Below are 18,159 nucleotides of genomic sequence, written 5' to 3'. Positions count from 1 at the left end.
CTAACTAAGCACAAGAGGTGCTAATTTTACAATGGGCTCACTTCATATGTGTACAGTACCAATGTCAGGTCAGGTAAGGTCAATGACTTATCAATGCCTGAATTACCCTAAATGACACTGAATAGAACTACTCCAATGGTGTGTCATTTTTATAGGCTACTCATAGTATATAAAATACGTAAATAAATGGAACATTTAATTCACTTGAGTATTTGATAAACTATGATTATGAAGCAACCTGACCACTAAAGCAGACAACTGCCTACTGAAGGATAATTGCCAAGGCGTTTCAAAAGACAGAACAGCATAAGCCATACACATTTGTGCCAACACAAATATGGACATTTGTGCCTAATATTAAATATGAAACATAAACCCAGTTTTCTTTTTACCAGTACATCAGTACCTACATGGACCTGCTAAAGCAAACAACACACAATGCAGGAAAAGCCATCTGTAATAAAACAACTGCTGCTTCACGAGTCATTGTATGCTGACAATGAATGAACTCAACTACAATTTGTGCATGTAGTGGCTTTCTAGCCACAACATTACACACATCCACAAACCTAGAAATCGCTCATATATTGTATACTGACATTGCACGTCAACCATATAGCATTCAAGGTTTTGCATCAGTGATGATATGCTTACAACCAAAGAGGGAAGCGGCAGGTCAGTGTGTGCGTACTGTCTTTGTCCAGCCAGAGAGTTACTGAGTTTCTCCCATTACCTCTTGGTCAAGGCCACACATTACAGACATTGTGAATGAATTGATTCAACTATTCCTCATAGTGACATCAGTTAAGAATGACACTAATGGGGGTTGTGATCGCCAGGTACAATAGGTGACAACAAATATGTTGAAAATGAATATATTATTAATACAAGTACTGCATGATCAACATGTTAGGCAAAGTACAGAATTGATCTATAAGCAACATGTTTCCATGTACAGTATGTCTGTGGTAGAGACATACATCTCAACAGCAGTCAGTTTTTTTCTGTTTACTTACAAGACAGAACATTACTTTATTTCCTGTGAGAGGTCTTCACAAAAAAAAGTCTCTACGTGCTAACGCTTAATCCACTACACGTGTGTGTTACTAATATTTTACGAGCCAAGGAATTGGGGAGGACAGGCAGAGATCTCCCCGCCCACTCTGCCAAAAAGAAGCATGCAAATTGAAAAGGAGGGGCGGGCACGAAGGGGCGAAACAAAGGAATTACCCATGAGTCTCCACCCCACAACTCCCAGTTCCCCACATTGAAGTTGCGTGGTCCACCTACTTTGCCATGGAAAGAGTTTGAGCGCTAGAAGACATTGTCAAGAGTGAGGAAGAGGAGCAGCAGGAGAAAGAAAGAGAGAAAAGAGCATTTAAAGTATACTGGGATCATTCGTGTTGGTTTTCTGAGAGAGAAAAGTGAGCCATGACAGAATTTCAGAAGAATTTATGAGATTTGATTATGGCCAGAACTCAGATTCCAATCCAGAAGACCCACAGTGGTGAACCTGATTGCAGAGATATGGAAGTCAGATGCAGCCACTGACACAAAGGTAGAATGGCAGACAACCTCGGCAGCTGAATTAGTTGGACAACATATTTGTCATTTAAAAAAAAATACTTAGAATTGATAACGCTGCATTTGAATAACACCAGATATAATCCCAGATCTGTGCACAAAAAAAATGATGCAACTTTCAGTGCTTTCAAACCACCCTGCAGGCACACCCAATCATAGTGCAGTGACATAAATGGAGCACTGCCTAAGCTGTGGAATCAATTACATAACATATTTTGTGATTTAAGGAATGGATAAGGCTGCCACTTGCGTAACACATCAGATATAATCCCAGGCCTGTGCACAAAAATGCTACTAAACCACCATGCTACCAAACCACTATGCAGGCACAGCTTATCATAGTAGGATAAAATCAGTACAAAAAAAAATAGCATTGCATCCTGTCATGCAAAGAAATGTCTTCCAATTGTCAAGGTCACCAATTTTGAACGGGGAAATAAACCCATATCCCATCTGTCAACATCAGTTTTTTTCTCAACAATAAATGCAGACAGCTGTGCAATTTCAAGGTCTACCATTTTTTGTTGACACAAAAAAATGTTCACTACATGTGATGTCATCATGCTAAGCCTTACATCAGACTTGGCAAACCCTCTCAAGGCATGAGGTAGGACATTTGCAAGCGAGCACACCAGAGGGTCATACTAACATAAAGGGCAAAAACAGGGTTACAGCTTTACAAAAGCATTGACTGGTACGCAATGAAATCTGTACGATGGCAAAGTAGTCCCAGACTGCCTGTTGGACACAACTTTAAACAAAATGTTCATTGGTTACTGAAGCAACCAACAGCCTCTGAAAATACATATACAAACTGATATAACCCATGTCACCTACACAAAGACATGAATGCAGAGAGTCTTTTTTTGTAGTAGACCCATGAACATACCTTGCTTGTGGAGGCTTTGTATGTGGTCTTCAGTTTCTGAGAAAGCTGACTTGTACTGTGGCTGGCTGTGAAAAACAATCACAAATTGTATACATTTAAATTAAACATTATTGAAATTAATAAGACCTGTGAAAAGGAGCACAGTAATACAGTATAACCTGAACATATCCCAAAACATTTAGATGGAGGACAGCAGATTGAATTCCCAAACCATCAATTCGGATGCAGAAACTGTGGTATTACATAGCAGCTTGTCTAAAATCCAGGACGCATGCTTCCAATATATCCGTCCCCCCATTATTCCTTGGAATTGAAATTACAACATCTTTGGCGAGTCCTCACCTTTGGTTTTCAGGGCGCCTTTGGTGAGGTCTCCTCCATCTACAGTTTGTCCTTCGCCAGCGAGGCGTTCGTTGAGAGAATCGATTTCCCGTCGCACTGCAGATAGAAGGACCAACCACACATCATAAGCCACTAAGACTATTGCCTTAAAATCACTATGCAGTAACTTTTCAGCAGAAAATATTAAAGATACAGAGGTTATTAATCTTAAGCAGACTGCCAGTGCAAAAAGAAAAACCCATGAGCATGTACGTAAAGGCATCTAAATCCTTTTAACTCATTGAGTGCCAGCCATTTTCAAATTCAGACCGGGGGGTTGCCAGGCTTTTTTTAAATGTCTGAGTGATTTTTCAAGAGCCATAAAAATTGAGTTCTTTGTCCATGTGAACAACAAACATACCAGATCAACGTGTTAGGCCCCACCCCCCATACAAAAACGCAATTGACTTGATATCAAGTCTTTGGCACTGTGCCATACATTCTGAAAAGACTCGTTTTCAAGTCCATGGCACTCAAAGAGCTACAAAGGGATTCGCCAAATTATTCAGAGGTCATTGCAAGAAGTCATACAAGACAATCAAAATTATTAACACTCACATTCAATGTTTTCAATGTAGAGGTTTTCAAATTCACGTTCTATTTGTCCAAAGAGGTCCATCAGGTTGCTCCTCAAGGAGAGGGGCAGCTTCGAGTCCTAAAGAGAAAAGTTGAACATTTTGCAGAAGAGGGGTCACTGAAATGGCACATGTGAGTACGTAACATCAACTAACAGTACCAGGAACTACAATTACAATGCAAAAGGACTGTTGTCCTTACTTAGTGCCATTTTGCCCTTCCACCGTAAAACTTACCTCCATAGTTAATTGCAGTTGTTTAGAATTCATAAAAATTATGACTGGGCAAAGAAATGCATTCTGCACTGAAAACCCAACTCCACTGAACAAGTCAAAACAAAGCGAGAATCATGATTTTGTTTTTAAAAAGACATCCATTCATTAGAGTTTTCACACTGGAAACTATAGACAGACAAGTAAAGGCGTATTCCTAAGTAAAAGACAAGTGTAAACAGCACTGCACTCCTCTGCTGCACCTCTGACCCTGACAACCTGGAGCACACACACATATGCTTGGTGTGACTTCAAGTGTGGCTTGTGGCCCTTCAGGCTGCAAATGCCACATGTCGACGACAACCACACTCTCCAGTTTCACAAAGCATCTCCATCATGTGCTCCTTCTCAAATCAGGCATGAACAAACCTGAAGTTCTGAATGCTAATAATTAAAAGAAGAAATTTAAAGAATTTGCCGAGAGTGATGTGGCGCAGCACGCTAAGCACTGTACCATGTGCGGGCGGCCTGGGTTTGAGTCCGCCTGGGTCATTTCCCGACCCTACCCGGTCTCCCTCTCCCACTTACTTCCTGTCATTTTCTTCGCTGTCTAATCTACATTAAGGCCATAAAAGCCCCTCATCACTAAAACATTAAAAAATGAATCTGCTTACGGTTTACCTCATTTGGCATCACAATCCACCACACAGATTCAAACAGGAAGGGAAAAAACAGGGTGCTGTACTATACCAACTCACCAAGGCAATTTTGTTTTACAGCTAAGCGGGTTCGTCAATATACTGGGCTTGTAGAACTGTGCTCGTACTAATTCAGTCACAAGTCACTCTGTATAGTAACCATCCAATCATGCAATACAGAGCTCCTCACCTCTTGAGCCATGTACCTCCCATTTACCATGTGAGGACTTTTCCAGCAATTATTAGACTACAAGTTAGACTTCTCATCTATTGTACACTAAATACGGTTATATTTTAAACGCTGGAATGTAAACAATTCACGGAAGAAAATTAAGCATCGTTCAGATGAATGGCAATGAAGGTGATTGTTGTAGTTCATAACAATGTTTGTGGTTGATTATGCATTTCCATCAGGTTCAAACCACAAACTTCCTGAATGTCTTGCAACAAACACAGACAACTGTGCGACATATAACCTTACAGTTAGCCTTTAAAAAAAACCAGGAAGAGTTCAACTACGCCTGCAAACACCTTCTTCCTCATGCTTGGTCTCTAAGGGTGCATCCCAATATGTGACCTTGCCTCCTCCACTTGCCTCCTCCACTTGCTTCTCGTCATGATGACATCACTGACAACAGCATTATATTTCAATATCTTGCAAAAGCTCAATTGTAAAGTCTTTTTCTCATTTGCAATTGGGATGGTAAATGAAAAACAGTCCCTCAAAAGTTGTTGTGGCGAGGCTGACAGCTGGGAAACTTTATCGTTTTCTCCACGGATGAGGAGCCAGGAGGAGGGACGAGGAGACAAGCACAAGTGGAGGAGGCAAGGACACATATTGTGATGCACTCTAAGTACGTTTACAGCAGGCGCGATAAATCGTCAGCAGAAGCTATGTTGCAAGACCGGCTTTAAAGGGACACTGTGCAGGAAATGGTCAAAAAAGGTACTGCAACTATGCTGCTCATTGAAACTGGGCTGCCTATTGCCAAATTTGATCTTTACATGAAAGTTTACTAAGTAATAAACACATATTTTCTAGTATGGTCCAAGTAGAGTCATTTTTGCAGCTAAAAATGGCTATTTTTGGAAATTCAAAATGGCGGACCATGGAGAAGATCCCCCTTTACATGTATGAAAAGTGCAATTTTTCCAGTCATAATGAATACTTAGAATTTGATGGTGGTGGTAAGTATTCATGAAAAAGGTAACATTAGTGAATGGGCAGCATGAATTCTGGAAATAAACAACTAAAAATCTCACACAGTGTCCCTTTAAAACTCTAAAACAAAAATAGTCCATACCACCTCATATTCTCCCTCTTCTAGGCCCTCCAACAGTTTCTCAACAGAGAAGTTGTTAGCCTGTTAGCAACTTCTGTAGTTGTCAATGGGGAAAATGCATTGAAAACAACAAAGGAGCTAATGTAGTAAGCAACTTTGGTTCCAAGAAATCCACCCCTGACTTGTATATACAAGTCAGTGCCCTCCAACCTAGTTAATATTAATTAACAAAACGTGTAAATGTGCAATGTGTAGCCTATGCAGTTCTCAACTGTAGTCAAAATACCCTTTTCGGTGTTTGACAGTGAACAATGTCCTTGAGAATGTGAGTATGGATGCATGCTTGTTTGTGTGTGAGCACGTTTGTATGTGCGTGCATGGACACGTGTGTGTGTGTGTGTGTGTGTGTGTGTGTGTGTGTGTGTGTGTGTGTGTGTGTGTGTGTGTGTGTGTGTGTGTGTGTGTGTGTGTGTGTGTGTGTGTGTGTGTGTGTAAGTCTCACCTGTGCCTCCAGCATGTCTCTGTGGCCTGAGGGACGATCCTGCTCGGTGCTATTGGTGCGCCGTATGGACAGGCTGTGAGACTTGCGCTTCTGCTTGGCTTGTCTGGCGGCTGCACTGTTCCCGCTTTCAACAGGCATCCCTCCTCAGTGACGTCCGCCCGGCGAGCTTCCTTACCTGAAACTACCTGGACATGAGTACACGGCACAAGCACACTGCTGCTCAGATGTCTCCCTCTGGCTGTTGCATCCAAACACACATCATCATGCTCTCCCACTCGTCGCAGAACACACGTGCGGACAATTGGCGCCTTGCGGCAGCCTCCACAGCTGGTGTGTGAATGTGGGAATGTGTGTGCATTTTGAAAGCGCTTTGAGTCATATAAAAATACATTTTGTAACATGTAACTTGTATTGTATTGTATTCTGCAAGCATGATATTTTCTTATCTGAAAGAGTAGTTGGTAATTGACTGGCCAGTTGCAAACACCCTGTGTAGAGACCTTGGTTTGGTGCAAGGACTATGACTTGGTTTAAATTTTGGGGGGGGGGGGGGTTGGTGCATTACAGAAATGAGGGCAAGTGACTTGGGTACATACCTACAGTAAGCCAAAACAGGCAATGAATGTACTGATAGAAGCACCCCATGACTTGATTTGGATATGGATGATCTGGGCATTTATTAGTGCATATTGTCTGCTCCTAGGAAATGTATCTGGGGTGGTCAGTGCACCATTTCACTTGGAATCCCCTGATGCAATCACTGTTACATCAAACACCGCTTTCGAAAAGTGCACAACACAACAAGCAGGAATGACAGGACGTTAGCAATGGAGGACATGCATGGATCGACTGATGACAACAAATATGTTAAATGGTATTTTACTGGCGGAAAAAGTGAGAAAGCAAAATCAAAATACCAGCGGTGAGGAGCAGTGATTAGACAAAGCAGAAGCATCTTCAGGGTAAACTGGAAAGCAGAGAAGACGGCCTGGGTGCGGTAGTCGGACAGCCGTCTCTCACCACTGAACAACAAATAAAAACGTTCCAGAAAGTTGACGCGTCAAAACACCAGCACCAAACACCTCAGCATTATAATAGACAACACACACAGTTAAGGACAAGCGTGACATTACACCTAAGAACACGGTTTAGAGTGAAATTCAGAAACGAAACACATTAACATTTACAGCAAAATGGTGCCAAACAAGACGGAGCATGCTATGCAAGTCATATGACAATATGCGTAGCATACTTCCATCAGTGTTTGTTAGATTAGCAGCACCGGGGCAGAATGGCAGCAACGTTACTTCTCATAATTTAATTATTCGTAAAGGACAACAACATAATGCAGAATCATTGACGAGTTCAACTTGTAGTCAGTGGAAGACGACATGTACATGCTATGAAGCTAACTAGCTCAGTGCTCGAGAACTGTGATTTTGCACACGTTCCCAGCTAGCAAGAACTGCTTCGGTAGCACAAGGTCAGAAATAGACAGGAATTGGCATATTTTCCGAAAATCATGTCTGCATGAAAGGGCTATATTAATGGCCTTCCTGTATTTACAGTAGACAATAGAATTGCAAACGTTAGCTTTCTGCTTAACGACACTGCTCTGTATGATTGCGAGCTATGTTTGGCAGGTCAGCTGTTTCTGGCTAGATGATTAGCCAAAACGACCACTCAAAACAGTTACAAGATGACGTTAAACTGCCGCGCGAATTAAACGAAACAAGCACGCATCAGGGCATGTTGTTTCTACTTACACTGAACGTGGTTTGTCTCTACAGCTGTCTTGCACTCTTGCACTGCTGATAACCAAAATAAATCCAAGCAAAATGCTGTCTTGTTCACGAATCACCCAGATGAGCAGCCTAGCTAACTAGCCTGTTTGACGACTGGTGGTCTGACAGACACTTCCGGTATACTTTGTTTACAGTGTAAAAGTCTGTTAACAACTGTTTCGCATCACATTACATGTCCTCGTGCTGCCAAAAAGGTAGAGCTAATCCAGGACAAATTAATAATGCAGTGCAGCGCGTGATGTTTTAAATGCTACAGCAAAATGTTACCCAACTCTTGGTTATTTAATGCATTGGCAACAGCAAGATATGGGCTACTGCAGCCTATTATGTAATAGGCAGCCTACAGTGCTCTTACCAAAAGTGTTCATGCCCTTTTAGGCTACTTTTTAAATTCTAATTGGATGAATCTAGCTTGTTAGGGCTCTGTCAGTAGGCTACTCTCAGGTGGGTGGAGAGAAGGCACTCTTCATTCACACAAAATCAGAGATGAGATGACCACTGAAAAAAGAAAAAAAGGAAAAAATAGAATAGAAAAAAAATGTTCTCCACCATAGTCAAAAATTGTCTCATGGTCAAAGGCACAGAAGAGTTCAGTTAATTGTTGCATCGAATTTGAAATAAATAAGCACATTGATTTCCCTAAAGAAAATATGTTGTATTTTCTGCTGGTGGCCTAATTAGACCTATGATTTTTTTTTACAGTGTACAGTAGGCTATCATGATACAATTCACGTTGTTATTTATTTCATTATTTTTTTAATCCCAACTATGGATTCCTGTCAGCCGACCTTGGACCCCAAGTCAACACGGCCTTCAGCCACCTCAAACTGTCTGAGGGAAACAGAGTAGAATGTGTTGATCGTGTCCTGATAATCCAGACAGATTTAATGAGGTCAGGTGATGTGTTCAGAGAGGCCAGTGGTTCAGAGGGTATAAAGGCCTACTGTACGCTATAGCCTACCGGGAGGTTGAAAGGTATGGGTCTGTGTTTATAGTAGTGTTATGAAAGGGGCTGAATAATAATGATGTCTTGGGTATAATTCAAACTCTTGGGAATTGTGTTGCCGTCCATTTGTGTTCTTTCCATAATGACAAATTGACTCATCTCCGTCCTGTTCAGATCTCCCCTCGAATAGGTGTAGGCTATGTGGATCACAGGGGAGGAGCTATGTGCTTCTATCTACAGTGTCTCTGACACAGTCTGCTGCACAAAGTAGAGACCGCATTCACTGAGCTGCTGTGTCCTGGCTTTTTGCTCCTTGATTAGACCTATAACAGCAGAGTGAAATTATGTGAAACTGGATTGCATTCTCACAGAAAATGCTGGAAGCGGGCTTGCCTTTTGGGGCAGAGATGAGCAGTTTTATTTTTGATATCTCTATCTCTAAATTAAAACAAACTACTATTGAGAAAACAAAGCTAAAAGAAAAAATCCATCCACCCAGTCAGAAGTTATGGGCCAAACAATTCAGCCATCTTGGATTCAGCCATCTTGAAAGTGTTGTAGCTCCGCGTTTTTGGGATATACCAAATGACATACATGGTATTTTAAGTTGGCTAAGGAACACTGCATGAAATTCAACATGGGTCCAAATGGGATTCGAACTCACAACCTCCATATCTCTAATCCAGCACCTTTGCCATTGATACTAAATGACATACATGGTATTTTAAATTGGCTAAGGAACACTGCATATGATATAATTTTGAAAATCAACATGGGTCCGAGTGGGATTTGTGTGCCCTACCATATCAGCCACGGTAGGGCCTTACATGGTATTTTAAGTTGGCTAAGGAACACTGCATATGATATAATTTTGAAAATCAACATGGGTCCAAGTGGGATTCGAACTCCCAACCTCCATATCTCTAATCCAGCACCTTCACCATTGAGCCAAGCAGCTGGCTGTCATAAATACCGTATTCCAGCAATAGAATACTCATTGCATTGAAGAGCTGAACAATAGACTTCTAGAACTGTAGTTGCAGATGCTCGTTAAGAATAGAATGTTGAGAGAAAGTGACAGTTGAGATGGAACCCTATATTGGCAGCACCTGTTCTGATTGACTGTATGGCAGTTAGTATGGTGCTCTAAGGCAGAGGGCCAAATCAAAACTGTTTCTAGGTCTTTAGATAGCTGTTGTTAAAAAATTAAAAAGAATTGGCATATGTCCTGGTCACAGATTGGAGTCATACATGTGATCTTTCTAACAGTCTTTGAATGAAGCTTATAGGTTAAACGGTTCAGTCACAAATGGACGTCTTGTGAAAGATGTGCTGACCTCTTCAGAAAGGCACTTCAAGAGTCAAGTTCAAGAGCCCTTCCGTTTTTACACCCCTGCCATTTAAAAAGTAATGGGAGTTGGGACATGAACATTTCACAACTTGGAGACATCCCATAGAGCTTGCTAACAACACGTCAACTAAACTTCTAGGTGAAAGTGTTGATGTTTTATGACCGAAAAAGCCTCCTACACTCTGATCTGTAGAATGGCGGAACCTTGGTTCATGAAGGTTCTACCATTGTTTTCAATGGGGACCCAAACTTGCACAAAATCGCGAAAAACGGGAAAACGACAAAAGACACAGACACGCTATATCAGTACAAATAGATTGACAGCCATTTTCTATGGGTAGGCTACTCTCTTTCAGAGGGCTAGTGTGTCACAGCTCATCCAACCAGCATCAACCAGCATCACCTTCATCACTGCTGGTTGCCATGTACTTGTCCCATGCACACTGAAATGCCGGCTGATTCTTCACCTGGTGGTGATGGGTTTCTAATACTTTCTATATTAGTGAAGTGAAAGTGAAAGCCCACCTGGGAAACTCAAGCTCCCATGGTCATTGTGACACAGCACTCCACAATGACGCCCCAAGAGAGCAGTGCAGCAGAACGGTACCATGCTCTGGGTACCTCAGTCATGGAAGAGGATGAGGAGAGAGCACTGTAGTTACTCCCCCCACCAACCTCTCTGGTCAGGAGTCGAACCGGCAACCTTTGGGCTAAGTCTGACGCTCTGTGACTGCCTTATTAGTAGCCTACATTTGCTATACAACTGTGCACTTTAGGAGGCGTATGTGTTAATTTGAAGCAGCATATCATACCAATGACAATGGATGTTTGATGATGTGGTTGATTTCACAAGGATAGTAATTGTACTGATGGCTAGAGGTGTATGAACCTGAAACCCACCATTCTTTCAGAGAGAGTAGAGAGAGAGCGGTTCCATTGGCCCATTGTTTCCGGGTTCTATTGTTGCAAGGGGGAGGGGGGGGAATCCCCCTTTAGGCAGACCTAAGGACTGTTCTATTCAATGCTAGGAGTATTTTGACACACCCCTTTAGGCAGACCAGAACCTGATCATGTCAGGTGCCCATAGCAACCTATTACATTGGCATATCTCTATATACTTAAAGAATTTCTGATTCTTTGGCACCAGTTGTTAATGTTGACTAATTTACTGTAACCACAACATGTGTTTGTGCAATAAATAAACCCAATAAAGTTTCTCAAATTAGATTTCAGGTTGTCTGGCTTCCATCTTTTTTGTAATTTAAACAAATATGGTACAAAGCTCGCAATGTGCAGAAAAGAAAAACCTCAAAATCTTTATTTAACAGATATGGGGATACAGCAGCAATACACAGTAAATTTGCCAGTGTTAATTTTGCAGTGTTAAGGCTTATTAACACTATTGGAGTAATTCCAACACCAAATGGAGTGAGATGCTCTCCAGTGTCAGTGACAAATGAAGTTGTTAAATTGTGTGGAGTCAGAAGTACTCCAGAGAGCCCCCGCCTCCTCGAGGTGATGGAGTTTGTCTGCGCCATTGTATGCCCTAGTAACAGAGAACGTAAAGAAAACGTTTGACTTTTTTAATCATGTACACAATCTTTTTTTTTTTTTTATTCCATTTCATTCATTTAACTCAACTTGGTTGGGTTGATCTAAGGTTTGGCTGTGCACATAACATCACACAAAAGATGTGTTGAGTGAAAGAAATAACTTGAGAACTTGTTACACCTTTGCCGGTAACAAGCAGGCCCCTCAAAACCAATCTGTCCATCAGCGCCTGGCCAAACCTAATTACTTAGGGCTGGTATATCATGACTCAATTGCTTGCACCTGAAAAACTCCTAATCAATCTGGTCACATGGTACTCTTGAGCCTGTATATAAACCTGGACTGTCACAGTGCTTTAAATATTTGCCTGCCTGCCTGCTGGCTGGTCAGCATGGCACAGCATAGTGCTTGTTTACCTGCTTTGCAAGCAAGCTAAAGGCGCTTTTGGCTTATGGCATTTGTTAGCTACATCTTGTGCCTAGCTTTGTGAGCTAGTCAGTAACAGCACATGTTACATTGTTTGCTCCATTGTGCACTTGATGTTTGCAAGCAAGCTAAAGGCGCTTTTGGCTTATGGCATTTGTTAGCTACATCTTGTGCCTTGCTTTGTGAGCTAGTCAGTAACAGCACATGTTACATTGCTTGCTCCATTATGCACTTGATGTAGGTGGTATGGTTAAATTTTACACTTCATTAAGGAAAACATTTGATATTAATCCCAACTAGATTGTGTTCATACATGCTCAGCTGATATTTCTCACATTGTGGTGCAGTACAGCATAGAGTGATATATATAAAACATAGACATTTCACATGTTTTGAACAACTTTAAACATTATCTTAAGTGAGCAGTGTGGCAAACTGATGCCAGGCGCAGGGTGTTTCAGTCATGGTGGAGGATGGGAGGTGCTTAATTACCATGATCAGGGTACCTCAACTATGGTGAGAGATAGTGGGGCAGGACCAAAAAACATTCACAATAATAAACAGGTTGGGGGAACATCAGGAGCATGTCTAAGGAACCAAATATGCAACCAACAAGTTTAAGGGAACCATATGGGAATGGCAAGGGAACAAACATGACATGAACAGGAATAAAGTGACGGTGAGAGAACAATAAGGGAACGGAATGGGAACTACACATATAACATTCTAGGAACGAAAATTAAACTTTCCTGCCAACCAAGTGAGAACGGAAAAATAACCAAACATGACTCTCTGGGGACGTCCCCAGAACTAAACTGGAACCAAGGGCTTGTGTTCCAGGAACCTTCTTAGAACTAAAAATTGTTAGTAGGGTGCTCCCCGAAACTGCTTTACTCTTTATAGTGTTAGCTTAACACTATAAATCTAACACCAGTGTTTAACACTGATCTGGAGCAGGACCAAATAGACACTAGAACAGTGTTAATTTTAACTCTTTAAGTGTTATTTTAACTCTACACAATTTACTGTGTACAATCACAATCAAGCAAATTAAATCAATACTTTTCACCAAGATGAATATTACATTACATTACATTACATTTGGCAGAGGCTTTATAACTAAAGCCACTTTCAAAAGAGGACATAATCAAGCCAACATCACAAGCAAATACAAAGTGCACAGGAGATATACAGAACAACAAGTGCAGAGAGTAAATAACGAGTACACACACACACAACCACACAAACACAAACTAAACTAAACTAAACATTATGTCAGGAGTCTGCCCTGGGGCAAGGCCAGTTCAAGCATTAGTCTAGTAGATTCTCGCGAAAGAGGCAGGTCTTTAGTTGTTTCTTGAAGGCTGCAAGTAGTCTTGCTGCCTCTGGGAGACCGTTCCACCACTTGGGTACCACAACGGAGAACAATCTTGACTGAATAAAGAAATATTTATAATGTGCAAAGAAAACCGGACGAAAGAGCACAACAATGAAACAATTACTGTATTTCACCTCCTTCAGAGGGTGTCCACTGCTGCCAACGGTGTGGTAGAATCCTGTTACAGGACAAACACACAGACAAGAGAAACCAAGTCACTAGATAATCAGAGCACACACACACACACACACACACACACACACACACACACACACACACACACACACACACACACACACACACACACACACACACACACAACCACACACACACACACACACACACACACACTCAACACACAACACACACAACACACACACACACAACGCACAACACACACACACACACACACACACACACACACACACACACACACACACACACACCTGATAAACAGAAATTACACTTACACGCATTGGTGCTGCAGATGAAGTTGAGTTCCTGGGTATCTGACAGGCTGATCCACTGGCCCCCGTCTCTCCCCACTGCCCCCACAGCCATATCACAGCCCGGCGTTCTCTCTGCACCTGGGGCCCAGTTGTCATAGCATATTCTGTCTCCACTGACCCAGTACCAGAAAGCAAAGTTGCAGGAGTGGCGCAGGCCCAGCCACACATGGGAGGAGGAGGCTCCTATGGCCCTGGCCTCCACCCAGCGCTGGGTCCGCTCGGAGGACACAGACACCAGGTCCTCGTGGTGCTCTCTGCAGTACAGCAGAGCCTCCATCCAGCTCTTTTGCTCGCGGACCAGAACCAGCTTGTCTGGGGGAAAGAAAGGTCATGGTGTCCGTATGACGGCAGTCTATGGATGGGAACTAATACTAACTACAATTCTTTAGGAAGGTTAAAGGTTAAAGTTTAAAAAAAAGTAAAAGTAAGTCTCAAGGTAAGTAAATGTTGATGTAGTGAATTGTGGTACGGCAAGTTAGGTGGGGTAAAATGACTGAGATGAGGTTAGATGTATGGTTCGGTAAGAAAGGTGAAATGAAGGATGAGGTAAAAGGTAAAAGGAAATTATTACGTTGGCCGGGTTATTACATTGGTGGTGAGTTATTACGTTGTGGGTGTTACAGGAGGCTAAGGTGAGGTGTGTTTAGCCATGTGAGGGACAGTAACTGAGCAGGCGTGATTGATGTAAGATATGGTCCTTGAAGTAAGATAGATGCCTGATTCTCTACCACTTTGGCATAACTGCCCATAAATATACCCATATGGCAAGGTGAAATATGGGACATTTAGATGACGTTTCTGATGTAAGACCAGGTAAAGTGGAGAAGGCAGTGGACAGGTGAGCTAGGGTAAGCTGAAGGTCCACGTAGGTGATATTAGGCTGTAAAGGGTAATTTTAGATTGACAGGGTAAGACAAGAGGAAGTGAGCTGGAATTTGTGTTAAGTGTATGTGGGCTCACCTTCATAGCAGATAAAGTATCTGGATTTATCACAATTATGATCATTCCACCGACCAGTGGAACTAATTTCAACACAGAAGTTGCGGTTGTTGGCGCCGTAGTTGGGCTCCCAATCGCCCCAGTGGCGAAAGGAGGACTTGCTGCCATCTGACCAGTCCCAGGCATCTCTGAACAGACCGATCCAGACCTGTCCGTCATGTGATCCGATGGCCTCGGCTATCCGCTCACTCTCTGTCTGGTTCCTCACACTGGCCAGGTCAGTGTGATTCTCTCGGCAGTATCTCTGAGCATCTGTCCAGTTCCTTCCATTGTAAACCAGGACATAGGGGTGTGTGGAGTTTTTCTCTGGTAATGTAGGAGTCATGATTAATAGCTGTGGCTATTCTTAACAAAGAACTGGTTATAATAACAGAGAGTAGATAAGCTCTATGTGCTCCTCAATAGTATTTTAGCAGTAGTATTTTGTTAATTTTAAAATTTTATACAGTAACACAGTGCTTCGTAATACAGCATAGGAAGCTCTGTGCGCGGCTCTAGCAGTAAGTAATATGGTAAAATTGAATAGTCTATTCATTTTAATTGAGTAATGAGATTTTAATTTTATTCCACAGGTTTTATCTATCTATCTTTTATCCACACACACACACACACACATATATATATATATATATTCTTTATTGTGTTGACTGTGATGTGTGTTTGTCTTGTGTGTCCTTGTGCGTCCTTATGCCACCACCAAAGCAAAATCTCCATTTTATGTAAGTTTAATGGACAATAAAGAAGTCTAAGTCTAAGTCTAACTGGGAAACAATACAGCTTTATAGTCAAACGTATGTGAGTGCACATGATTTAGTAAAGGTAGGTAAGTTCTCACCATCATAGCAGAGGGGATTAAACAGTCTTTCACATGGGTAATACTGCTGCTGATTATCCTTAATGGCAACACAATGCTTTTCAGTCGGCTGAGTTGTTTCTCCAAAATGTGGCTCGTCTGGAGTCCAGTTGCTGAACTCTTTCTCTCCGTAGAAACCCTTGTCACCCAGAGACCACCGCCAACTTCCCTGCCTTAGCCCAATCCAAATCTTTTCCCCAGGACATGTATTCTGGATCGAAGAGTTGACGTTCTTCATCTCTGCCATATCATCTATGGTGGCCAGGTCAGTGAAATGTTCTCTGCAGTACTTCTGAGCTTCTGGCCAGCTCTTCTTCTCCTTCACCACATGGAAGTGACGTACAGAAGAGGAGGATGAGAGAGCACAGACACCTGAAAGGGGGGGGTTAAACCACAGGAGGCTGGGATTGGGAGCATTGTTGGCGTTAAAATGGCATAGCAGCTTGTAGAATAATTAACTCCAATGACTTGCCAAGCTCGTAACCAGAGCTTTTCAGCTGTCCGTGTGTACAGTGAGGAGTTTGATGAGAAAAAAGGAAGTGATGCTGTGAAATCAACTGAATGACATTTATTTGCATCAAACACCCGGAACTGTAGTCCACATCAGGGATTCTCAAACTTAATATGGAGCGGAAATGTTTTGCAACAAAAGTACATTTTTAGATTAGAGTCTCAATTTGTCCCATAGGGATATTCATCTTCACATCAGACTAGTCAACTTATCCAATTACAGCATTTGTCAGATTTATTTCTTGCTCATATTCATGCACTCATATACAGTATACAAGTTGCATAAGCACCAAATGCACACTTACATACAGTTCATACTGCCTGCCTCTACTCACACCGCATACTTGCACCAACCCCGTCATTTACCCAGCAGTGCCACCATACATAAACCACACCACATTCAACACTTATCTTCACCACTTAACTGTCATAATACACCACTTCCATGTCGCCAGTGTCATCTTATACAAACTTGACGTATCAAAGTCTTTGATGAGCATACTGTACTGTAGCACTTAGCAGCACCAATACGTACAGTCACCACCATACAATTGTTATTGCAAATCATTTAATCAAATTATCTACTTGTAGCCTTTCAGCTGGCTCATCAAGCCAGATGCAGGATTTCAAATGGTGCACTTGTGCTCTTCAGTGTTGATGTTTCAGTGTATTAATAATTACGCACTAAAATATAGTGTCCAAAGTGCACAAGTGAACCATTTGAGACATAGCAATAGTGGTGAGAACCAGTGGCGTGACAGAGTAGCCTATTTACGTAGGATAACATGTGGCGCTCAGGCCCGTAGCCAGCCTTCTGGTAGGGGGGATCTTTTTCCCCCGTAGGTGGACTTCATTTGGCTCCCTATTCCAATGTCCCCAAATACACGAGCACACTTCAAATATTTTAATTTAGACATATTTTATTCATTATGAGTTTGCTGTGAGTCTGTTTCTGTCATTAATTGTTTATCTGTTGCTCCCCACTCTTAACATAAATGGACATGAATTGCTTCAAATTACTGCTATCTGACAGTTATTTTTAGTGGTGGGCCGTTATCGGCGTTAACGTGCTGCGATAATGTGAGACTCTTGTTGTGCGATAAATAAAATATCGCACGTTAATCTATTCTCGAAATATGGGTTTTGGTATGCTCATCACCATAGCGTTCCATTGACGGACGCTTTCAGACTGCGCTCCAGTCGCTTTCTCCTCTCCACCTGTTGCTTCAGCAGACCTACTAAATATGAACAGTGTTTGCATGCTGAAAACATTAATCCCTCTGCCGTGGTAGGTGTTGTTTGAGTGCTTTTTCATAAGTGGTAGACTAAAGAGATGTTATTGTTTGAGGTGAAGCATAGAGACATTATTGTGTGTGAGTAGCAGTGTTCGAATTACGGGGGAGCCAAAGGGAGCTGAGCTCCCTTTCCCTCAGGCTCCCATGAAAGAGGCAAAACTTGATTTTCTGTCTATGTCTTCAATGTGTCATTTATACTATCTTAATAAGGAAAACAGCCCTAAATATCCATATTAAATATAAATATCTCCATATAAATAAAAAATGTTTCATTTTCCGATCACCATGCATCCAACCGTAGGCCGCCTATTGAACGTGTTTATTAAACCGCGAGGTATGGCTGTACTTCACCACCACACCGCTATGCGCGTACTCACTGAAACGGAACTTTGGAACTTGCCAAAATCAATG

General features: G+C 41.9%; 2 protein-coding genes across 6 annotated transcripts in view; both read right to left on the bottom strand.

Annotated features, from left to right (window-relative positions):
• The window catches only part of wdr37 (WD repeat domain 37), a 32,838-nt gene extending 24,812 nt beyond the window's left edge, over positions 1-8,026 (bottom strand). Inside the window, exons 1-6 of one of the 5 annotated variants that reach the window (XM_063206518.1) lie at positions 7,892-8,026; positions 7,043-7,147; positions 6,126-6,310; positions 3,413-3,509; positions 2,816-2,911; positions 2,474-2,538 (exon numbers count right to left, since the gene is read on the bottom strand). In XM_063206518.1, coding sequence (XP_063062588.1) covers positions 2,474-2,538; positions 2,816-2,911; positions 3,413-3,509; positions 6,126-6,263 — 396 coding nt within the window. In that variant the 5' untranslated portion in view covers positions 6,264-6,310; positions 7,043-7,147; positions 7,892-8,026. The other 4 variants (XM_063206519.1, XM_063206521.1, XM_063206517.1 and 1 more) reach the window with 4 other exon arrangements.
• Positions 8,027-13,675: 5,649 nt separating this feature from the next.
• Positions 13,676-16,181, bottom strand: LOC134454986 (C-type mannose receptor 2-like). The gene is made up of 4 exons (XM_063206060.1): positions 15,926-16,181; positions 15,052-15,396; positions 14,053-14,403; positions 13,676-13,760 (listed from the first exon to the last, which is right to left on the bottom strand). Coding segments are annotated over exons 1-4 (954 nt in total). The 3' UTR covers positions 13,676-13,758.
• Between the last annotated feature and the right edge of the window lie 1,978 nt (positions 16,182-18,159).

The sequence above is a fragment of the Engraulis encrasicolus genome, chromosome 9 (genome assembly GCF_034702125.1).
Source record: "Engraulis encrasicolus isolate BLACKSEA-1 chromosome 9, IST_EnEncr_1.0, whole genome shotgun sequence".
NCBI classification, from domain to species: domain Eukaryota; kingdom Metazoa; phylum Chordata; class Actinopteri; order Clupeiformes; family Engraulidae; genus Engraulis; species Engraulis encrasicolus.
Note: the sequence above shows the minus strand (reverse complement) of the source record. Positions and strands in the feature narration are given on the sequence as shown.